Source organism: Temnothorax longispinosus, chromosome 5, assembly GCF_030848805.1.
Source record: "Temnothorax longispinosus isolate EJ_2023e chromosome 5, Tlon_JGU_v1, whole genome shotgun sequence".
Lineage (NCBI taxonomy): Eukaryota > Metazoa > Arthropoda > Insecta > Hymenoptera > Formicidae > Temnothorax > Temnothorax longispinosus.
This window is the reverse complement of record NC_092362.1, coordinates 16,602,240-16,624,318: the sequence shown is the minus strand read 5'-3', so window position 1 is coordinate 16,624,318 and position 22,079 is coordinate 16,602,240. Positions and strand designations below refer to the sequence as shown.

The 22,079-nt window shown below is 43.9% G+C and overlaps 1 protein-coding gene and 1 long non-coding RNA gene across 3 annotated transcripts in view; one reads left to right on the top strand and one right to left on the bottom strand.

Moving 5' to 3' along the window:
• Window positions 1–18,156, bottom strand: part of LOC139813995 (headcase protein-like) — a 149,568-nt gene extending 131,412 nt beyond the window's left edge. For both annotated transcript variants that reach the window (XR_011732306.1, XM_071779944.1), the window contains exon 1: window positions 16,283–18,156. Coding sequence is in view for 1 of the 2 variants with exons in the window: in XM_071779944.1 (XP_071636045.1) it covers window positions 16,283–17,085 (803 nt within the window). In the remaining variant the exon portion in view is untranslated. The remainder of the gene's footprint in view (window positions 1–16,282) is intronic.
• A 1-nt stretch (window position 18,157) lies between these two features.
• Window positions 18,158–20,688, top strand: LOC139813997 (uncharacterized). The gene is made up of 3 exons (XR_011732307.1): window positions 18,158–18,965; window positions 19,372–19,460; window positions 20,590–20,688. It is a non-coding gene; the product is annotated as an uncharacterized lncRNA (long non-coding RNA).
• Window positions 20,689–22,079: the final 1,391 nt, after the last annotated feature.

Genomic DNA, 22,079 nt, shown 5'->3' with positions numbered 1-22,079 from the left:
TTGTTATCGCTAACTGAGTGTTATATTCGAGGATAAGTGCAGAGTATGAGTACGTGACTTTGTCTACAAACAAGATAGAGATTGAAATGCTATCATTTCAAGTGTTTATCGATAGATACTCGGGCAACTTAATTAGACCACCACAGCAAGAAAATATCTCCTGTTCAAGCAAAATTGTATTTTTCATATAACAGTATAAGCGGCTCTATATTTCAAATCCGGTCCAATTCCTTCCCAGCATCGCATCGGTAATTTAATGGAAAGGCGATAGTTTCGGGGCAATCTGTACAGGCATTTTTCCAAGTAGGCGTCATCTTGTTTACCACGCGCTTACCAGCCGTTATTTACGAGCGTAAAGTTCTAAAAAAAGGCGAAAATGACAGAAGCGAAAGTAAAACTGAGCGAAGCATAGAGTTGTGTGGCTCGATGATATTTTTTTTTGCTAGAAGCTTTATCGCATTTTTGCGCAGTTAGGCGATAACGTGCTCGCGAGATGCCCTTCCGTCACCGGCATCTCACACGTACACTCACATGTATACACACACGTATGTGCATTACTGATGCGCGATATACACATCAGCCAATGGTCGCGCGAGTAAAACTAAGCGCCACTGGGCGTGTCGCAAATAACATACTCATAGTCATGATACATTCGCGTGCACATGTGTGAGTGCATTTTTTTGTGGACACCGAGCGTGTGTATGTCTGCGTGTGTGTGAATCGGACCGTGTTACTCGTGCCGGAATGCAGAGCCACGCGGTAAATAAAGACCTCGCGCGACCGCGAAGAAGCTAACCCGATAAGACTTCGCCGAAGATCTCCAAGGATGGAGATAAATTCTGCGAACTCGTTAATATTCAAGAGCCGAGCGGGATAAAATTATACTTATTTTCCTGACAAGCGAGTAAACCGAGCATCGTTGATTCACAGTGTTAAGACGGGAAAGATTAATGCGTCATTTATGTACGGATTGTTCGGTAAAGAAAATTTGATTGTAAGAGATGTAATAGAAATGTAGTTTTAAAAAACTCTTAATCACTCAATCGAGAAGTATAATTTAAAGCGTGAAAATACCTGCTAAAGAAATATGAAGCAAAAAATCGTATATTACCTTATTATCAACTTTATTTAAAGAAACGGCATAATTAATCCTCTCTGATTATAAAACTTGTGCAATAAGCTGCCGAATTAAAAATCAAGAATTTTTTTCAGTATTATAATCCTGGGAATTACATGACATATAAAAAGCTCGCATATGCATTTGCTAATGTTGCATAATATTCTAAGTCAGTCAATCTCATTTTCATAAATAAGATAAGTTCCTTTTTTAGACTTCTCTAATTAAAACGTTTTGACGTTGCTTTTGATTATAAAAATATTTCTTTTCTTTTTTTCTGCTAGAATAAAATTGTAATGTTTCGAGTAAAAAGTTGGTTGCCTATAATCCGTGAAATCTACCTGCGGCACAAAACGTACCCCATTCAGCCGGCAAACTCGTGCGCGGATTGACGAGGTGTTTCGAATTACCGAGATCAAAGCACGCGCAAACTTTGTTGTCAACGCAGAGAGGGAGAAATGGAACGGGCCACGCGAATGGTTATCGGTAAGCCGAAAGCGTCCATAAGGGATTGTCGGGTAATGAGATAGCGTCAGCGAGGAGAGGATCGAACGTGTATAGATTCGGTGTCTTGCGTCCCCGCGATGTCCTTGAGCGGCGCGGATGAGACTCCTGAATTCGCTTCACGAATTACTTAAGAAGCACGTGAGGATCTTGCTAAAGACGGAGGCTAACCAGCTGCCACGTGCAATTTCTACGGACAACGACGACGATGATGACGATGATGACGACGACGAAGACGACGAACATCGCGCCTCTTGTACGTGCCCCGTCTACGTGGCACGATGAAAAGGAATCTTTTGCAGCTCACACGACTTAAATCCCCCTAAAGCGGGTCGCAGGTGTGCGTTAATGAGTCGGGCAACGATAATGGAAACGACGGTACGGCTAAGCACACACAATGGACCGTCCGACCGACCGACCGGTCCCCGCTGCTTGTGCCATGGTTCTCTCCAGCCAGTCGATGTCGCGTGAAAATTTGTACAGGCTGCTTCTTTAGCACTTAACCCATCCTAAGAAACTTACTTTACGCGAACAAGGTAAACGTATTCTCGATGCCGTGAGTTTCTTTCCCACATATGGGCGCTCTGTCACGATAACCAAGAACAAGAAAAGAAATATGGCACATATCTCCGAAATACTAAAGACAGAGACCGGTAATGCAAAATAAAGAAATAAACGTCGTACATTTTTCAAAAACGTGCAGTTAAGTCTGCACCGCCATTCCTTTAACGCTCGTCCTATCTGAAGGCGCCCATCTTAAATGTATTCAGAATGCAATTTTGTTTTTGTGGTCTTTTTATTTCTTCAGCTGCTATTAACCGAAACTGGTTTTTAAATATGATTTCACGTTACATAAACACGCCCGATCACACACGCGTTATTTTTATAGAATATAAATATAATATACGACTTTTTTTGCCCAAGATAAAGGCTCGTATTCTCGGCTCACTTTTATCGATAAAAGCGCGCTTTTATTTCTGAAATGCTATAGTATATGTAACGTGAACCATATTAAGCATCTCAGAAATAAAAGCGTGCTTTTATCAATAAAAGTGAGCTGATGAGAATACGGGCCAAAAAATCTTCATATAAAATAATTTCTGTGCTAAAAAAAGACACTGGGATACAGGACCAGAACCAAAAGAATCGGGGACCGGTTCTTCCGGCGCGATGCGATTTCCGTCTATTAATAGACGGCATAAACACAGCAGAACGACGATACGAGGATGCTCGCGCGGCGAAGAAAAACAAGCTTCACGGATGACAGCCACGAGAAGACATTGATGGCCGCCGGTTGTCGGTTACGTGCGTCGAATCATGATGCAGAATCCCCCCCGGTGCATTCGTCCGCGAGAGTGCCTGCATGTTCCCGATTTAATTGTATGCTAATGCCGCGCGTTCGATCTGAGCGTGAAAGCAGTAGCCGCTATGCCGAGCTTCGCAACGTTCGTTAATTAAAACGAGGACGATCGAGAGGCGGGGACTCTCGATTTGCGAGTTGTTGTCGCGTCTAATCTAGGCAAGATATTCATTAATTCGCGTTACAAAGGCTCTCTATCATCGCGAAGGATATCGAGAATCAATCCCGTCGACTATCGAAAACATTTTACACGCGAATTACATTAGGCGATATTAATTTGTATTTTAAACGCGCATAAATGTCTTTCATCACCGGGAGCAGATGTAAGATATCGGAATAATACCAAGATATTACTTTCAGTTCGCTATTATACCGCGACGCGGCAGTAACATGTGCCTACAAGTTTCGAACAAGTTCGGTATCAGCCGTAACATTTTTCCTTCTCTTTTTTTGTTGCCAAGTCTTACCCACACGATATATCGTCGCGTGATCTTATGTGTTGTGTATACATAAACCATCTCTCGCGGCTATCGAATTATCGAAGCTAGAATATCTCAGCTGTGATATCGGGAGTAAACGTCGCGCAAAGTATTGACTAGAACTGTTTATATACTATGGAGGGTGAGAAGGGAAGAGATCCGTCAAACGTATGTCTGCAAACATAGCGAACCAACTGCTCTCCAATCTCCCTCTCGCTCCTCGCTGTGTTTCGTTAAATCCCGTCCGGGATGCCGAAGCGAGGCTTTTGTCGCCGACACGAGCCGTCTTTGAGGGTCAATGTCAACGGCATACTGTCGATAGCGAGAGCCTGGTTGGACGATGCCTGAAAGGGTGCGATTTCGAGTGTCATGTTCAGGAACGCGCGCTCTCGTCCCTCCTCCCCTTCCTCCCGCCCCCTCGAAAGAGACCGTCGCTGGATTGTTGCATTGCTTTGTGCGACGCGTACTCGACTGACTCGTCACCGAAAATGTCACCGGGGTGAATCGAGGGAGAAAAGCGGACGCGACAATCGTGGGAGACTGCGTTCGTGGTGGTGCAGCTAGTTAGTTACGCAAAGCAGAAATCGTCGGTGCTTGTGTACAAGGTTATCAGTTAATAAACCTGACATTTGATTACGAGAATAAAAAATATATCGCTTTACGTGGCGGATCTTATATAATGTAATTTACAATAAAATTTATGATTATAAGGCTATATATATTTCTGTAAATCGAATTTCAGCTTGAAATTTTGTGATTTGATCTTACGACAGTCGAAATCGCAGGAATTCGTTCACTTATTGTTAGATTTGGCCAGATTAAGAAAATGATATTACGAATACCCGCAGCCGAGTATCGATGGTAGTTGCAGTTGGAAAGAGAATCGGAGCGACGTCGAGAACGAAAGCCATCCAATAAACCGAAATAGAGTCGGCGGATAAGGAGCTTTTTTCTCCTCGCCAGGACACGTACGCGCGTGAGAAAAAGGAAGTCGAACGATCGTGTAAGGAGGTCCTTGTAAGCGGACTTATCCCCGACGCGATAACGGACCCCCCGAATGAATCTCGCCAAAGAGAGAGGATTACCTGAGAACTCTAAAGGTTAATCCCCCTCCCTCTCGACCCGCCACACAGTTATACAGCGCAGGGAACTCTCGAGGATTATATGCTCACGTGCTCCAGAAAGCACGAATTCCCGCCAGATTTTCAAGAGGCAGAGACACAAGCGGACTCTAAGCTCCGTAGTCACATTTCATTTCAAATGTCTGAAATTTTCATTAGTTTGCACCTCTTTCCGAGCGGATATCATTGAGAATAATGTAGATTGTAAAGCCTTAACAGACTAATTACGGAATTTTTTAATTGGAATATTTCAAATTTATATTTTAATTATTTGCTGTCAAAAACTTTGAAATTTTCTGTTCGACGAATTACTCTTTCGCATTAATTTAAAAAAAATGCACGCTAAAGTGCACGTTGTGATAAACTACTCTGAGATATTCTTATAAATATAGTATATGTATACATATATATACATAGAATATATCGAGTATGTTATCAAGTGCAAACATTGCTCTCAACTTAATCTCTATTACGCACGCGATGAACATGTAACTGAACATTTACACATTTGTCTAATAATATATTAGATTTTAGAAGAAATATAGCATGTTAGATTATAACAATAGAAACAAGAGAAAAAGAAAGCAAGAGATATCATTATCACCACAATTAATTCTAGCTGGTAAATTTTTCTCTCGGTTGTTTTTCTCGGCGCGCGTACTTGGAAAATACATTCGAGCCGCGGTAGGCCATAATTATTTAACAAATTATTGCGAAACGTATTATCAGGCATCAAATATAAACAATGAAGCACGCGAGGCGCTTCATATCACATATCCATATGTTATGGTACATGCCGTAGACGAGAGATAAAGAGATGAGAGAGAGAAGAGAAGAGGAGGGAGAAACGTTTTCGCTATAATTAAATGTGGCTGGTAAAAGTTTCCCCTATTTTCCGAGGCGCATACCCACAAATTGCATGCGAGCGCCAAACGAGTGTATCGTGCACGCGAGAAAAATGCGAGTTGCGTCTTTCTCTCTCCCTCTCTCTTCTTCTCGAGCAAAGCGAACACGACGTTAACAAACCAATTAGCAATAAACCACCTCCGGGCCTGTAATAATTTACACACTCTCGTGCGTAGAATATACACGTACGAATGCGAGAGGAGGTGCGGCGGCGAATCTTTCTCGTCTGGTTCTCCTCGTCCTCCTTAACTCTCGCCTTCGAGGAATCCGATGAAACGGACGGCAAGGCGAGAGAAACGGAAGACACGGCGGAGAGGGGAGGAAGATGAGGGCGCGGGCGGCCAAAGATAACGGGATCGCGTAAATAAGGATCCGGGCGCTGCCAGGACGAACTGGCAGGCTGCTTGGCTGGCGTTTTAGGCTGGTGATTTAGCCGGCGGGTCGTTGCAGGAACGCGATACAACCGATCGAACGTATTTGAAAGAATCTCTTTGTCGTAGCCTCCGCATTTCGAAAAAAGGGTATATAAAGAAATCGCGAGAAAACACAGATGGAGAGGGAGTGGAGGAAGAGGGAGCGCAAGATTGAGACTTAACCGGAGTCAGGAGTGGTTCCTGCGGGAGAACTTCTTCGCGCCATCGAAGAAGCTTTGGAATATAGATCGTCTGCTTCCCCTCCCGGGAAACGGAAGTGACGTGTTCGTTGCTTCCGACGCAATATATTCCGCTGCGATTGTTAGAAGTGGCGACACGTGAATCTGTATTCGCCCGGGGATTCCCCGGTTCAATTAGCATGTATGTGATACTTGCGCGATTGATGTTATTTTCGTTTTACGACAATTTAGCAATTTGAATCGACTTCATAAATTAAGATCAGTGTCCTGAATTTAAAAGTTCTTAAATGTCACTTGCTATATTCTATGAATTTTGATAAAGGTGATTTCGATATGATTCAATTATCTTCAATAAAGTATAACGCATTGATAAAAATTGATGACCTTTTATAATCCAATGTAAAGAGTATCTGGACAACATATTTTACATTGAAAAGATTAAAGGCCGTTTCTCTGTCTAACTTTTTCTGCAGACTTTAGAAAAATATCATGCTTATTATAACTACTGCGATATTCCTGAGTCAGCGAAACGAAAAGTTTTGACGTTCTTAACGTATTCGATGTTCATATAAGTTAAGATAATAATATCGCAATGTGAGGGCGGCTGCCTTTTGACACATATTCAAAGTATCCTTACTAACTTATGTGAACAGGATATTCTGGCATCGAATTACGTATTCCGTAACACGCTCATGTAACGTTATAATACCGCGAAGCCTCTCTCTGTTTCTGTCGAGACAATGAGAGGGTTCGGAGCAATCTTCCATGAGAAATTCGAGCTCGGATCGAGTCACGTGGATCGGCACGAATTATGATCGTCGAAAAAAAAGACCGTTATAACGTTGGGAAGCCTTGCCAACCCAAAAACTATTTCTGTGGGTATCGATCACAATGCATAAAATATCTACTTGACTTTAATCTATATTCATATTCCCCATTTATCACATGCAATAATAAGCCGTGAGATTATATCTAGTGCGGAACATAATTCAGCTTCATTCTTATATCATATCGATATTAGATTTTCATATTATACTCAGAATTAGATAGACGAATTAGCATTAAATGTTTATCTTCAACTACCATTTTTATTGTAACTATTCTTTGTTCCACCGAAATTTTTCATGTTTAAAATGCTGACGGGTACATTAATGTTCATTTTAATTAAAGATGCATTGTTTATCGCCACAAATATAATTGTACAATTAAGAATAAGGTCATGCGATAATTTTCGGTCAACTAAAAAAAAATTCAGCTTGCGTTAACATTACAGTGCAATTGAAGACGTTCTCAAGTCTGACCTCTCTGTCCCTCTTTCGTCCGTTAATTAAGCCGAGGTCGAAAAGTTTCGACAAGCGCGCCTCACAGCGAAACGCAATTTCCTTAATTGCCGCAATTCGGCAAACCGACTGAAAACGCGACACCGTTTCCGCCGAAATGCCGCCCGTCACACGTCGGACAAGCCTAACGTAATTAAACTCGTCCGAGGGATGTAATTTTTAAGTAATCACCGTCCCCCGAAAGTCAAGAGCGCGTAAAACTCTTCCGCCGAGGGATGCGCACGATGGCTATTCGGCTTATTACCTTGAGAACCTTATCGCCTCTGGAATTCTAACAGAAATTTAATTCCCCCCGAGTATAGGCGGGAATACGTTTAACTTCCGTATCTGAGAAACTTTCAAGCACACAAGATCGTAAAATGGCGCAGCATACATATTAATGTTGCTTGAAATACATTTTTTCTCAACGAATTAAATTTCATTAAATTTAACTAAATTTAATTTAATTTAACTACAATGAATAATGTGCATTTTCATGGTAATTATCATATAAGCAAAGAGAGTTGCTTTGCAGCAACTCTTTAAATATTTATGTGTTATCATGAATTTACCTCTGTGTTTAAACGCATTTCTAAAAAGAAATAAACATGAATTTAATTTAATTCATCGTATTTCGCGCTGTAAAAGAATATATTTTTCTCCACATTTTGCATATGAAACTGATGTCAGCGAGGTCGGGTTGAGTCAGGTTACGCGAAGAAAAAAAAACAGGAACTGTGTCGGAAACAATATTATCTTCACTCGCGCAATCGTCGCCGAGTCACGGCGCATCGACGACTGCATCTATTGTGCCCAAATATAACTTGGATTTTTCTAACGCGATTTGTATTCATGGCGACCTCATTGCGGGCTTTCAATATGCAAGCGAGCTCGTCGGCGCGATAAAATTTCGCCTTCGCGAAAAACTACGCCGGAACGGTAGGAAACCGCGCGAAGAAACGGACGGAAGAAATACAAAGGTGAGGAAGGAGGACAGAACGGCTCGCCTGCAGTTCATGAATGTTAATGACGTACGAGTAGGCGAGGCGCTATGCTCCTATCTCCCTCTCCCCTTGCCTCCTCCTCGCCCGTTTCCTCCACAACCGTCTCGTACGACCCATACATATTTGCATGAATTTGGCAAACAGCTCGTTACGAATGCGACGAATGCCATATAAGCGTGCGTGCAAACGTGAGCGCGCGCGAGAAACGCCTATGTTTGGGTCAACGTGTGAAGGCCGTTCGGCGCCTTGCAAGTCCGCGAGCTGAATGCGAAACCGAATTAATTTTTGACTCCGTAATTACCGCGCCTTGTCACGAGCCTCCGCTCCGAGAATCGTTGACAGAGTTCATTATTATCCCGACCTTCGTGTCGATTATCTCACAAGCCGAAAAAAACATCTAGTATATATTATGTCACTTGTCGAACGTTTCGTTCAACTCCCTCTAATGACAAATATCAATAGCTGGTATCGACATCGAGTACTGAAAAATTGTCTGAAAAATTGTTCTGACGAAAGTTCTAAGTCGCGAGTCGTGGAGATGTTTTTTTATCAAAAGAAGCGTCCATTAAATTTCATCTCAGCTTTTTATATTAAAAAATTTTCTCGTCGAGCTGACATTGTTTAACAAAACATGCGCTTTTAATGAACTGCCGTTATTATTAACGCGATACGCTGAGAGAGGAATAAAAGTTTCAACTTCGCGACAGTGACCACGGGTGCTGGATGTAATGAAGTCTAATCCTTTTATAAACTTGCGTCTTTTATATCTACGTGAAAATAGTGAAGAACACAAACGCGCCCTCGCGTTTAACAAAAAGTAATTTCAACTCGCGCCGTATGGAAATTACTTCTTGCGCGCTATCTGCAAGAATAAAGATGGAAAAGAAACTTTTTCCTCTCGCGCAGCGCTTTGTGCACAACTGTCGCTTTGTACTTCGAGGCGGCGACCTTCCGTAATATCGATATTCTCATAATCATTTTCTTCTATTGTTGAGAACTTGTAAGAAAATATCTCTGAGGAATATTTAATTTCTTCATATACTTCATATTTTATTACACAAAATTGAATACGATATGAAAGCTTGAGATACGTACGGAGAAGAAAATAATAGTAATATCTTTAAGAAAAGCTATGTAACATCGGTATAATATATTAATGATAAATTGCTGAAGCAGTATCGATATTTTCACTTAATTATTGATATTTTGACGGAATATCGATGTTGTCCTGCCGGCTATCGTTAGTGTCGCGCTGCTTTTCTTTAATAATTGGCACATCCAGGAGCCAGCCGGCGTGCCCGGAATGTCTTATTCAGAAAAAAGAAAAAAAAAGTGCGACCGATAATAACGCGAGAATCCTGTTGGATTTGATAACGAGACGAGAAGCGAGAGAGTGTATCCCCTCGGAGGGAATTTAATTAAGAGCAACTTCCACCTTTTCAAAAAGAAATGCGCGCGCGAGAGGGAGGAACATCTCGCCCCGTCGTCTTTAAGGCATCCTTGGGGCGTTTCTCGGCCTCAGGGTCGGGGTTCAGGGTCAATCCCCAAACTCGTCGCTCCTCTCTCGATTCCCCTGCGCCCCGTCGGCTTACTTCCACCATTACTTTGCGATTTTTTACAGGAGATGTCGTCTCCGCTGCAGCCGGATGCGATTATGAGCGCAAATGGCGGTTTTTCTTAGAAATATTCGACGCGAAAACTGTAGCATTATATTAAAAATTACATCAGTTTGATTGCATCCCTTGGCTTGTGGAAGATTTGATCTTAATAACATCCTAATTATGTAATTCGTATGTATATGTATATCGACATACTTCATAAATAAAGTTTGAAATCAAATTTGGGCCGCGTTCAACAACTAAATGTGAAGCTGCAGCTAAATGAGAATACAAATTTGCGATTTTATGTGAATTTTTTTTTAGGGTTCTTTATCTCTGTTTTGTATAAGTGTTTTAATGGCGCTCATTGAAATCGATACGTTTGATATATCGCTGCAAATTGCATGGACGTGATCGCATACAAACGATTATCAGCGTTCGTAACGTGTACACGCGCGATGCGAGCGGGCAATTCGTTTGTGAAACGCAATCGGTGAGTGTTAATCCATACGCGTCCGCTCCAAGCTTGCAATTATAGACAGATTAATCACGATCACGCGCATGCGATCAACAGCCCTGCAATTTGACTACCTCTTCGCCTGCCACTCACTTTCGGATGATGCAAATGGTATAACGGGACTAATTGATCGAAAATTTGAAATGCAAATGTCACGTGCAATATTTCGAATATATAACTTTGGTTAAATTCCTGCGGATGTGACCACAATTAGCGCATATCTGTGTTGAATAAACGTATTCCCCTGTACAAAACCAGAGAATGCCGGAATGAATATAATCGTAAGGCGTAAATGTAGTAATTCCACATAGCAAAGAATTATCTAAAAATTATCGGTCACGCGCTTTTCCGAGAAGTGCAATCCCTTACTCACCTCACTATCCAGATTTAACTGCCACGGCCGCAATTTGAGATACCTTATCGTTATCGTAAACCTAGACCCGTATTCCTGAGAAAGTTTATACAATCTAACGCGCCGCGATATGAATGCACCGTATAAATTTACGATATTATCCCTGTCAATTTTTTCCACAACGCGTTTCATGCGTACTTACAAATTCAATGCACGCTTTGTCGGAGAAACTTCGTAGTATGTGGAACGCGAATGCTCGAAATGGAAAACAAGTACGCGCGAGTGCGCACAGATTAGATCGGAATCAATGGTAAATGTTTATGAAGATTTATTGCAATTTTAATATCTTTGTGTGTTCTCTCATTTCTTTCTTTTATTCTTTCAAAGAATCCTATTAAATCGAGTATTAAATCAATTTCGAAGGATTAATCCTCCTCTGTAACAGCGATTTCTCTATACTTATATACAGTAACTCGCTCTCAGATTCAAGCTATTAGAACCCAACGATTCTCTTAATAGTTCTGCGAGCGTACATGCATCTCCGTAATGTCTAGATATGTCGAGCAACGGCAAAGGAGAGAAGCGAAATAAAGATAAAATTTATAAGCCCGCAAAAAATTGTCCGGTACGCCCTCCCAATAAATATTAACGCATGAAAGATGTCGCACGAGAAAAAACATTCGCGGCATGTTTTTCCGAGGGTATAGTGAACATCTACGAATGGCCGTGAATGGAGCGTTTCGCGATTTATTCCCAGTTAAAATCCGAGCCCTCGGTGAGCTCGTCGCGCGCCACAGCAACAGCGGAAATTTATAGATCCGCACGCTGGTCTCTTCCAAAGACGTCCGTAACAGTCGCGACGAAGAGAAGAGGCGAACGAAAGTTCGCAAAAAGGAGAGAGGAAAAAAGAGGGGAAATCGCTATCATACGCGCGGCATAAACGGACGCAACGTTCCCGAGAATAACCGCCCTGTTGCTATATTGCGCGATGAACGGAAGGGGCGGTGGTTTTCACGCCCCTCTCCCTCGCGTTGCGTTTAACACGTAACGATCCTCAGAATTCGTGATCAACATCCGCACCGTCCGCGATATCGTATCGTGGCTCTCGGGTCGAGATTCATGCTACGGCCACCACCCACAAGATTCAGAATAAAGGTGAGCTCATAGTTGCACGGAACTACTACGTAACACTAACAATAAGAATCTCGAGTGTTCTGTGCACGTTCGTAGGTGTGAATTAATTCTTCAGCTTCATTCGCATCTTCTCCTTTTAATCGTAGAATGTAAAACGCGGTGAATGTGTCAGGAGGACAGAGTCCGGAACAAAGGAAATTCGTGCGGAAAATTCGCGGCCTCGATAAGTTTTACGTCTCAGCACTAACGACGTAATTATATTGGAAATAAGAGCGTTAAATGCCAGAACAGCACTGACACTATTATTTACTTTCGTATTATCTACTTTCCTGTTTCAAAGTGTGAGCAAACGAAACTTAAAATGGGCGAAGTCATTGCTTAAGAAATTCAATAAGATAATAAAATGTACAATAAAATAATCTAAAAATATCTATTACATTATATCTAAAAGACTAATTATCATCTATTTCAGTTGCCTTATAAAAATCATAACAGAATCAAGTTATTTTTCTAGAAAAAATCCTCTGCCAAGCAATGTCGCAAAAAATCAAAAATCTAAAAAAATAATAATAATTGCAACCTTTGGAAATGTGTTAATCGAAATTGGAGCACGGATAAACCTTAAAGAGAGTCGCGAAAAAGTAAGAGACATCGGTCGAGATGTCAAAAGAATAAGCAATATTTGATCGTAACACAGAAGTTAACCGAGATTTTTTTCGATGTTGCGCGAAAAGCTGCACAGGCAACCGGGTGCAGGTTTTTAGCAGCATCCTCTCGACGCTCTCTACCTCTTTAAATCGTAGTGGCGTGATTCCATGCCGTTGGCCTTGGGAGCTGCTAGAGCGTTCAGACTTCTCCTCGCTCGGTGGCCCTGAGAAGGTGGCCACGGTCAAGGTTACGAGCATCCTCCCTCCACCCCTCCCCTCTTTCGTCTTCTTCTCCCTCTTTTCCAACGTTAGCAATCGCTTTGTGCATACGTGCACGCATCACACACGCACGCACAAACGTACACACAACAAGCTCCAACGGGTCCCAGCCGCCCTACTCGTGCGTGAGCGGCCTAAACTCGCCGTTGCATCTTGGTACATGTGCACCCGCCTCAAGGGTACCGCCCGATCGCGCCCGAAACGAAAACGAAACCGAGAATGCGGAGAGGGTCTGAAGATCTTGCTAGCCGTTGTGTTCGAAAAAACTTAAATGCATTCAAACGATATAAGATATAATGCTTTTAATAATTATAATGCATTTATCCTTGTTATAAACTCAAAAGTGTCCTAACAATATAGAATTAGCATTAACTTTAGATTTACATATTATAAACTTTATTGTTTTTTCGAGCTTAATAACAGTACTTAAAAATAGCGAACGAATCTGAAGTGACAATTTTATAAAATAAAAAATGATCGACTCAAAGATTTTTTAAAGAACTGCAATTATAGCTTTCTCAAAAAAGAGAAAACGTTTTTCAACTATATCCCGCGTTATTTATCACGCTTTCTTATCTGCGAATTATCTTGCGAAACGGCGCTTAGCAAGATAAATCCGCGTTCATCACGAGCGAGCTCTCAATCGAGCAAATAGACAGCGTAGGTCAGAAGTCTGGAAAAATTCGGCGTCGTAGAACGCGGCGAAGCATCAGGGCCCAGGAGGGTTCCCGACCCGTCGAACTGGAGGAGGTACACATAAACAGAAATAGGACAGGTTTCCAAGGCTGCATCTATATATAGGATGCACACATGCATGCGCGCACATACACAGAGGCGCGAAGAGCGCGCGCGTGTACTATGGGTGGAGCGCTGTCGTAATCGTCGTGGTGGCTCTCTCGCTCCCGCTGCCCTTCGTCTTCTCGCTCTCTCACCGGAGGTCTAGAGCAACCTAATACGCGTGCACGGAGGCACGTACGCACGTAGCGCGGCAACACCATGCCCGACATCGCTCTATAGAGAGCGACCTACGCGCGACGAGAAAACAGACCAGCGGCGTTCATTCATGCCCTCTCGAACGCGCGCCCGGAGAGTTGCTTTTACGACACGCGGACGCGAACGACGACTCGCCTGCGTTTCCTCCCTCTGACGACACTCGCTCTTTTTATTTCCCTCGTGCAAAATACACACCGCCGAAATATAAATCGTCCCGTCAACGGAAAGAAAAACACGTATTACGATTTTTAACTGTGTTGCGTCTCGTGTGCGTATGTGTGACGTCAAAAGCAGTCAAAATACAATCTATGTTTAAAATCTTACGAACACTAGTCTTGTGGATCGACTCGGAATTAGCGCACGTTCTCTTTCGATACAAACCGCTATCGCGAACTGAACAAAGAAACTGCTCGATAATCGCGGTATACAATATGGAACGTCATAAAATGTTAATAAAGGCACGCCAGTCGTCCGAACAATTTGCTGAGTTTATGACACTCCTCGGCAGTGCAACGTCTTAAAAGTTTTTCGCTTAAGTTTGTCAAACTTAAGATTTCAGTACAAAAAAGCGCGCAAGATTCATATTAACGTAATATAGACGCAAGCTCTTGTCCAAAGAAGCAAAGTTCCGATTAGTTTCGAACATTCTTTAAACTCTGATTTTTTTAAACTTTCTACCCTGTAATAAGATCCTTTCTTTGAGACGCTCTTAAAAAATGCCACGGAGCCGCGCCGCATATTTCAGAACTTCAATGAGTGCGTGAACCGGTTCCACGGCTCTTTTGCGAAACCAGCAGGCAATGATTAATATTAAAAATCAGTAGAGCGAATTAACCAGCGGTTGGGACCGCTATCGAATTTGCGATGTTCGGTGCGTCGTTTCTGTCCCCTCTGCCTCTCCCGAAAAGTTCCCGGTGTCGAATTTCACGAGGCGGCGAATCAGAATCGATTCGTCTCTATGAGAAGCCGAATGTCATTTGCCGTTTCGTGATTTCGCGAGATGTTTTAACGCAAATTCAAATGTTCGCGATGCGCATGACGATGTTGAACATCAACAATCATACATCAACAACCAGTTTCGGCAGGACGCTCCTTTAACCCTCCCCCCCCCTTCTTTTCATCTCGTTAAAGGCTTCCGCCTAGTCCCGAGAACCAAACACATCTTCCGAGAATCTTCTTCGCCATCATTTGGGCACCATCTGCCGCGACAGAAATCGCGCGGTACGCTTTTATCTAAATATTTGGAGACCATAAAACGCGGCGAGCGACAAACTCATAAAAGAAACGGCTGGATTAACTGCGGTTCGGTGGGACGCGATTATGTAAGAAAGAACCAAGTAGCAAGTCTCGAAACCGAAACCAATTTTACCTGATATATGTTTTCGTGTGTGTGTGAGGCGAAATTTATTCTCGTGAGCCGCGCTTAGAACGATATAACCGTGCAAATTTAAAACAGAAGATATTCTGGATTTTCTGAATTTCGTGATTTATATAGGAGTTGTCGTAACAAACTTGCCCCTCCATAAAAAAAAATAACGTTGAATATTCACAAGAGGAAATACTTCGGTTCTTAGCCACGCCCAGTTTTTACGTCATATAAGCATTAATATATCGTGAGCGGTCTTTTCTTTTTGCATACATTCTTTACATTCCAATCTGTCCGTATGTGGCTTCTCAGTTTTTGTATTTTCACAAATCCACACATCAAAAGGCTTCGTCGGCGTCTTCACGGTTTTCATTCTCACGCGTCTGCTTTAAGGTGTCGTCTTTCCCCGGAAGACACACCCACACAACGACACGCGACGAAGGTCTCGACGGGAAAACGACTCCCGCGCGCCCGCGACGCGACGCGTTCCTTCTCATCTATCATTCTTATCCGAAGATTCGGCCTTTCTTTCCTTAGCGAGATCCCATTCGAGGGATTTGCGTGAAACGAGCTCGATGCATCGTTTCTATCTCACAATGCGCACAGTCTTTGTCGAAAAATATTCAGAGAGCCTTTGTTCGCAATCCTATACCAACGATCTCTAATAGTCGATTGCGAGAACGAATTGAAATATCAGACAGGTACGTTTCCAAAATTTACAAGAATTCGTATTTAAGCGACAAGGTCTTTCTACAAAAACAATTCATCTTCGCGTGTTTTGTTGTGAAGAGAAATTATCGGGCAAGTAAACGCGTTAAGAACGTAAATAAATTGCTCTCGTCAATGCCGCAGTGAAGATAATGACGGTACGTTTGAACAAAGTGCATTATAATTCTGCGATTGATTCCTCCCCTTCTCACCCTTGGATGTTACCAGCTAATTAGCTAATAGAACGATAGAGGAAATTACTCACCTCGCGCGATCGCTGAAGAAGTCGACTTTACTTTTCTTCTTCATGATTGCCTGCGGCTGATGAAGGGGGCTGACGCTGGGCTCGCTGGTGGCCGGCGGCGAGCTGGAGCCGGTGCTGGACGACAAGGAGCCGGCTCTGCCGCGACCGGACTCGATCATCTGGGCCTCGCTGGTGCCGCGGCCGTTCGCGGCGACGACGTGGTTGCCGTGATTGGGCGGGCCGGCCGACACTGCCAGGCTCGGCCGGGTGTTCTGACGGTTACGTCGCTTCTTCTTCTTCGCCTCGTTCTCGTCGGGGCGATTGCCCGGGACGTTGCCGAGGCCGGGCGGCATCCAGTCGAGGTCCTTCTTCAGGTGGCCGCGGCCGCAGCGGCAGCCGCACGCCTTGAACGCGAGATCGTAGCCCTTCTTCGTCCAGAGATTCTGGTGACGCTGACGCTCGGACCAGCTGCGGGCGCGGCCGCAGCTCTTCAGGTACGTAAGTACCGTCTGCTCCCAGGCGTCGAAGCACTCGCGATGCATGAACTGGCCGACCGGGCAGTTGTCGTTGTTGCAGGTGACCTTGACCGCGTCGTGCAGGGCGTTTAGGCGGATGAGGGTGTCTCCGCGTAGGCACTCGCCGGTCGGAGTGCAGCAGCGCGTCGTCTGGCTCGGGCCCAGCAGATTGTCCATGGGATCGTTGGTGCCAATGCCACCGCCACCGCCACCGCCACCGCCGCCACCGCCCCCGTTCTCCAGGAGGCCGAGGCCGCCGCCACCGCCACCGCCGCCGTGGCCGCCGTTGGCGTGACGCCGCGGTGCCATATAGATCGCCCTAGAGACTCGACTCGACGTCAAGGTCGGCTGTCCTCTTCCGCTAAGTCGCTCTTCCTCGACGGGTGACGTTGTTCTCGCGATACGCTCGAGAGTCGCGCGGATGATGTCGACGCGGCAGGGAACGCGCGCTTCGTTATGGCCACACGTTACAGTCTGCCTTTTCTACTTCTTCATCTCCGGCCGGCACACCTCACGCGCGATAGATATACAGATGCGGCGACGAGGGGGCGTGAGATCGAGCGACAGAGCAACCGGTTCGCTCGACTCGGCGATATCAAGGCGCCGCCTCGCCGAAGAGTCAGGGTCCATTCGTTTTCGCGTCGCGTGTCACAACACAACGGGAATCGCCGCGGCCGGTCGCGCGATCGGCAACACACCGCGCGTAAACACCGCTCGGAACACGGGCTGACGTTCCTCGGCGTTTCCGTCGACGCGCTGGCGCATCGGAGTCAAGGTCAGCGGGCTAAGACCGCGACGCGACACGACGCGCCGCGGAGAAGAGAAAAATAAAAGAAGTCTCTCGGTACTAAATCCACAAAAAACGGTGCACCCGCGATCTTCGTCCTTCCGCGTCCTCGCTCCTTCGTTCGTTCACCGTCGACGAGTCGGAACACAACAAGCGCGATGTCGCTCCTGCGCGCGCGAGACGACGAGTGCCTCTCGAATGTCAGGGTCAACCGGCGCCGGTACGTACCGCGCCGTCCGCGTCGCCCCGGTGTGCAACGCAATTTCCGATGGTGAGCGCGAGGGAGCGCGCGCGCGCGCGCGCGTACACACGTCGCCGGTCGCGTTTCACGCCGGAACCGCCGCCGACGATTTAAATCGACACACTTTTAACGATTGATACGCGAGTTAACGTGGTTTTTACAGTCTGCGATGTCGCACGTCGTCACCGAGGCCGCCTCACTCCACCTCCTCCTACGCCTCCTCTTCCGAAACCCTTTTCCCGTTCGTCTTCCTTCTCTTTCTGCCTCTCTTTCTCTCTCTCTCTCCCGTAGACGAGACGGACGAGCCCACAGACGACGCCACGAAAAACGCTCGCTCACACGTAGGGTGCACCAGTCACACTGAGAGAAGCCGGCGACGACAGCGTGCCGGCTGCCGCGGCGCCGAACGCGGGCGAGCGCGAAAGTGAGGCCCCATTGGGTGAAAGCGAAAGCATCATGGTGGGGGTCACGGCTAGCGCGCCAATCGATGCGCGCCGTTGTCGCGTACCTCCGTCGGCCGCGACGCGGCGCACACACCGCCGCACCGCGGCAGCCGCGATAATCGTCTCGTCTCGCTCGCGCCCGCGACGTCGCCCCCTGCTACGCCCGAGTGCCTTCTCTCTCTCGCGCTCTCTCGCTCTCTCTTCTTCTCGTCGTGGCGTCTCTCCGTCCGTCGCGCGACCGCCGGGTACCTCGTTGCCGCCGTCTCGCTCATTTCCTTTAGTTTCCTCGCCGCGTCTCTCTCGCGCTAGCGCGCGCCTCGCTGTGTGCACGTATACGCGCGAGCGCGCCGTTTTACTTTTCGAACCCGGCCGGCCGGCAAGCAGGCAGGCAGGCAGGCCAGGCAAACGCAGCCCCGCGAATATGATTCGGAGCTACGTGACTTACGTGTGTATGCGTGCGCGTGCACGCTTTCGGCGATACGAGGCGAGTCCCGGACGACTCCAACGAGGAATTGTACGTACGTACGTATGTACATGCGAGGGTAACGCCTGAAACCCGTGCCTCGTATATTCGTTTCTTACCCGAAATCCCGTGCGCGAGCTATGGAATGGAGTAGCTACGTTCGCGGCGTAGTAGCAATCGCGGAGTTACGTTTCTCGATCGCGACAAAATTCGTTGTACTCGACGTTACCAGATGCTGACCGTAGCACTGATAAGGTGAATACAAATATACATTATGTTATTTATATTAATTGTCTATATTAAACACGTATAAATCGTTGCTGCTTTAGATGTAGCCAACTTAAAGTTGCAATAAGTTTTCTAGAGTCAGATATCTGTTACGAAGCAATTTCAATAGTTTTGAGCAAGTAAAATATACATACGACATCACACACACACACACACACACACAAGAAATCTATATAAATAATAATATATGGCACTTCATTTTGTAATTTCTCTCGGAATATTTTACTTTAAATGCGCTGATTTTAATACTTTAACACGTTCGCAGTTTTTTAACGCCATTATTAATTTTTTATTCTTATCTCAGAAGCCCACTGTCAATTTTATTAAGTATTTCCTGCGAATTTTTTCATAACTGCAATTTTTTTAATTGCAGGTCAGACCAGTATACATCGAGTTAACTCGCATTTGGCAACGTGTCAGTGTCAAAATCTATCTGCAATGAAGCAAATTTCAATAGTTTAAGTAAGTATGAAAATATACATGCGACATTATAAGAAATCTATATAACATGACAATTTATTTTGTAATTTCTTTTGGAATATTTTACTCTAGGATAAGCTGACATTTTAATATACTTTAATGCCGAAATCTGTAACTTTTTGCTCAAACATCTCTTCGTTTTTCGAGCAAACGAGCTTATGCACGCGAATTCCTGTTTCATTTCTCTTATCTCGTTCATGTTCTTTTGACATTGGCTTACCTTTCTGTCTCGTGTATATCGCTCAAACAATACTCGCCTAAGAGCTTTAAAGCCCGAATAAAGTGAAAACCGTGACGTGTGCAAAAGGCTCCAAACGTGACAACGCTTCATCCGCGCACCACCAACATACAGCTGGAATATGAAATTCGGCATTCCAGTGAGATTTTACGGTGTTCACATGAAAGAAGCTTATTCCTTGTTTTATAAATATAAAAGTATTTAACGCAATTATAAAAATATAAAAATTTAATGAAGATTCTCGCGCTGAAATTTTGCATCTCTGAAAAGAAAACGTATGTATCGCAATGTCGATATACCGACCGTGTAATTACGGGCTCAAATATAATTGATGGTAGACCGTATTTCGCATTCTTCGTTACATTTTTTTTATCATTATTTATGGCAAAGGTAACCGCGTTATTTACATTTATTTACGCGCAAACTTGAACGAATGTACGTAAACGCTCTCGTGATGCTCTCCGCGCCACGGAAAGGGAAGAGAAGGAACGGATGATTCACGACGAACGCGTTAAAGAAAAAAAGGATACAAGTAATACTTTCCACTTAAGCGTCTGGGGGCTGTTTCTTTTCCCCGTTACGCATCTACGTGCCGTTAAAGCCCGCGAAGCGTACGTCGTAAATTCGCGAAACGCCGCGATCGTGGATATCTACGTAAACGAGATCGTGCCACGGTGCAAAAATGAAGAGCAGCCAATATTGAGGACGTGCATAATCAACCGACAAGTTTAACGAAATGCGCCGTAAAAGCGTCTCTGCACGTTTTGCTCCTTACGCGTTAAAAATATTAAAATAAATGTTGCTCTACAGTTATCAAATCCCAATTTTTGCCCAAATTATTTCGTATTATAAAGCAGTCTTATTTTTTTGCAGATTTCCATCGCTCTCAAAACTTCTACGGATACGCAGTTTCGGTGCTCGTTGGTCATGACCGAGATACTTATTTACGCGCAGAAAGATTCATCTCGCAGGTAAGTCTCGACAAGATTGTTCCGCACGTTTATCCTGATGAAATTGTTTCCACGGAATCTCGATTTATGCTAATTGGCTAATGTGGCGATTCATATAAGGCGATCGAGATACGATTAGTCAGGTAGGCCAAAAGTCTTTCGATGCAAATTTTATAAAGTTCAGGGCGCCGATCGCGTCACTGCAAACTCGTCTCTTCGAAGACTATTTTTGATGTCCGAATAAAAATATCAACGAGAAAGAATTTCTCGTTGCTATTTTTATTTGATAAAAATGTTTGATAGCTATACAGCTGACGTAAAAGAAGACACGAAAATAGAAACTAAATAAATAAGCGTTTATTGTGTGTATTGATAAAGTATAGTCGTATTCGAGATACCGATGTTATATCTGGTATTTGTCGAGAAATTTATATCTGCAAATACGCTTGTTAAAGCAATTTATCGATGATAAATCGTAGGAGTGTTGTCGTCTGTCATTTCTCGATTTACTCTCGCGAATTCGTGTTATCGCAAGTGTCAGCGAGAGAATTGCACAAACAACATTCTGATTTAATATGATTTAACATTAAACATTACGCTTATCGCGCAATTCAGTTATCTGTAAGAAAAGCGCCATTAACGGCAGCGATTCTTTTTTCTTCATGTTTATCGTGCCGAATAAAATATTTCTAATCGCGCACACCGGATGCATCAAAGATTTTTCTTTCCGGTGGATATTTTGCTGAGCCTGCTGATATTCCTATCAACATTGAAACGCTAAATAACGATTCTTTCGCGAAATGCTCGATCCTGCTTTCTAAATCATTTTATAAATTATCATAACGTAGATTGAAAATAATAAGAACGTAACTGAAATTAATAATCTATACGAGATTTATTTTGATAAAAAATTGTTTTCATAGATAAATTATACTTCTCGTACTATCGCATATTTGATATGATCGTATTGATTTGGCAAGATAGAATATTTAGTGTTCAATGGAGTTGACTATCAAATGAATTATCTATCTATCGATATTTTATCACATTATTACAACTGTGTCAATTAAATTTTGTATAATGCTTATAATCTTAAAATATTTTACTTGTAAAAATTATCTGTTTTTTTTGTTTGAAGCTTTGATTACGAATATACAACTTTTCGTATTTTCACTAACATTTACATTTTCGTCTGTATTTATTTTGCCATAAGATAATTGGAGAATCATACAAAATTTATTCAAACACACAACTCGAAATATCTTTACAAGCATTCACGTGTGTTCAGTCATACGGAAATAAATCGTAAAGAGTCGATTTTGTTTACCTCAGTAAACTTCGCGTGTTTTAGACCGAAACTACGCACATCGAATCGGCTTCGAAAGGACGGCAATGCGAAACGAGATAAATATT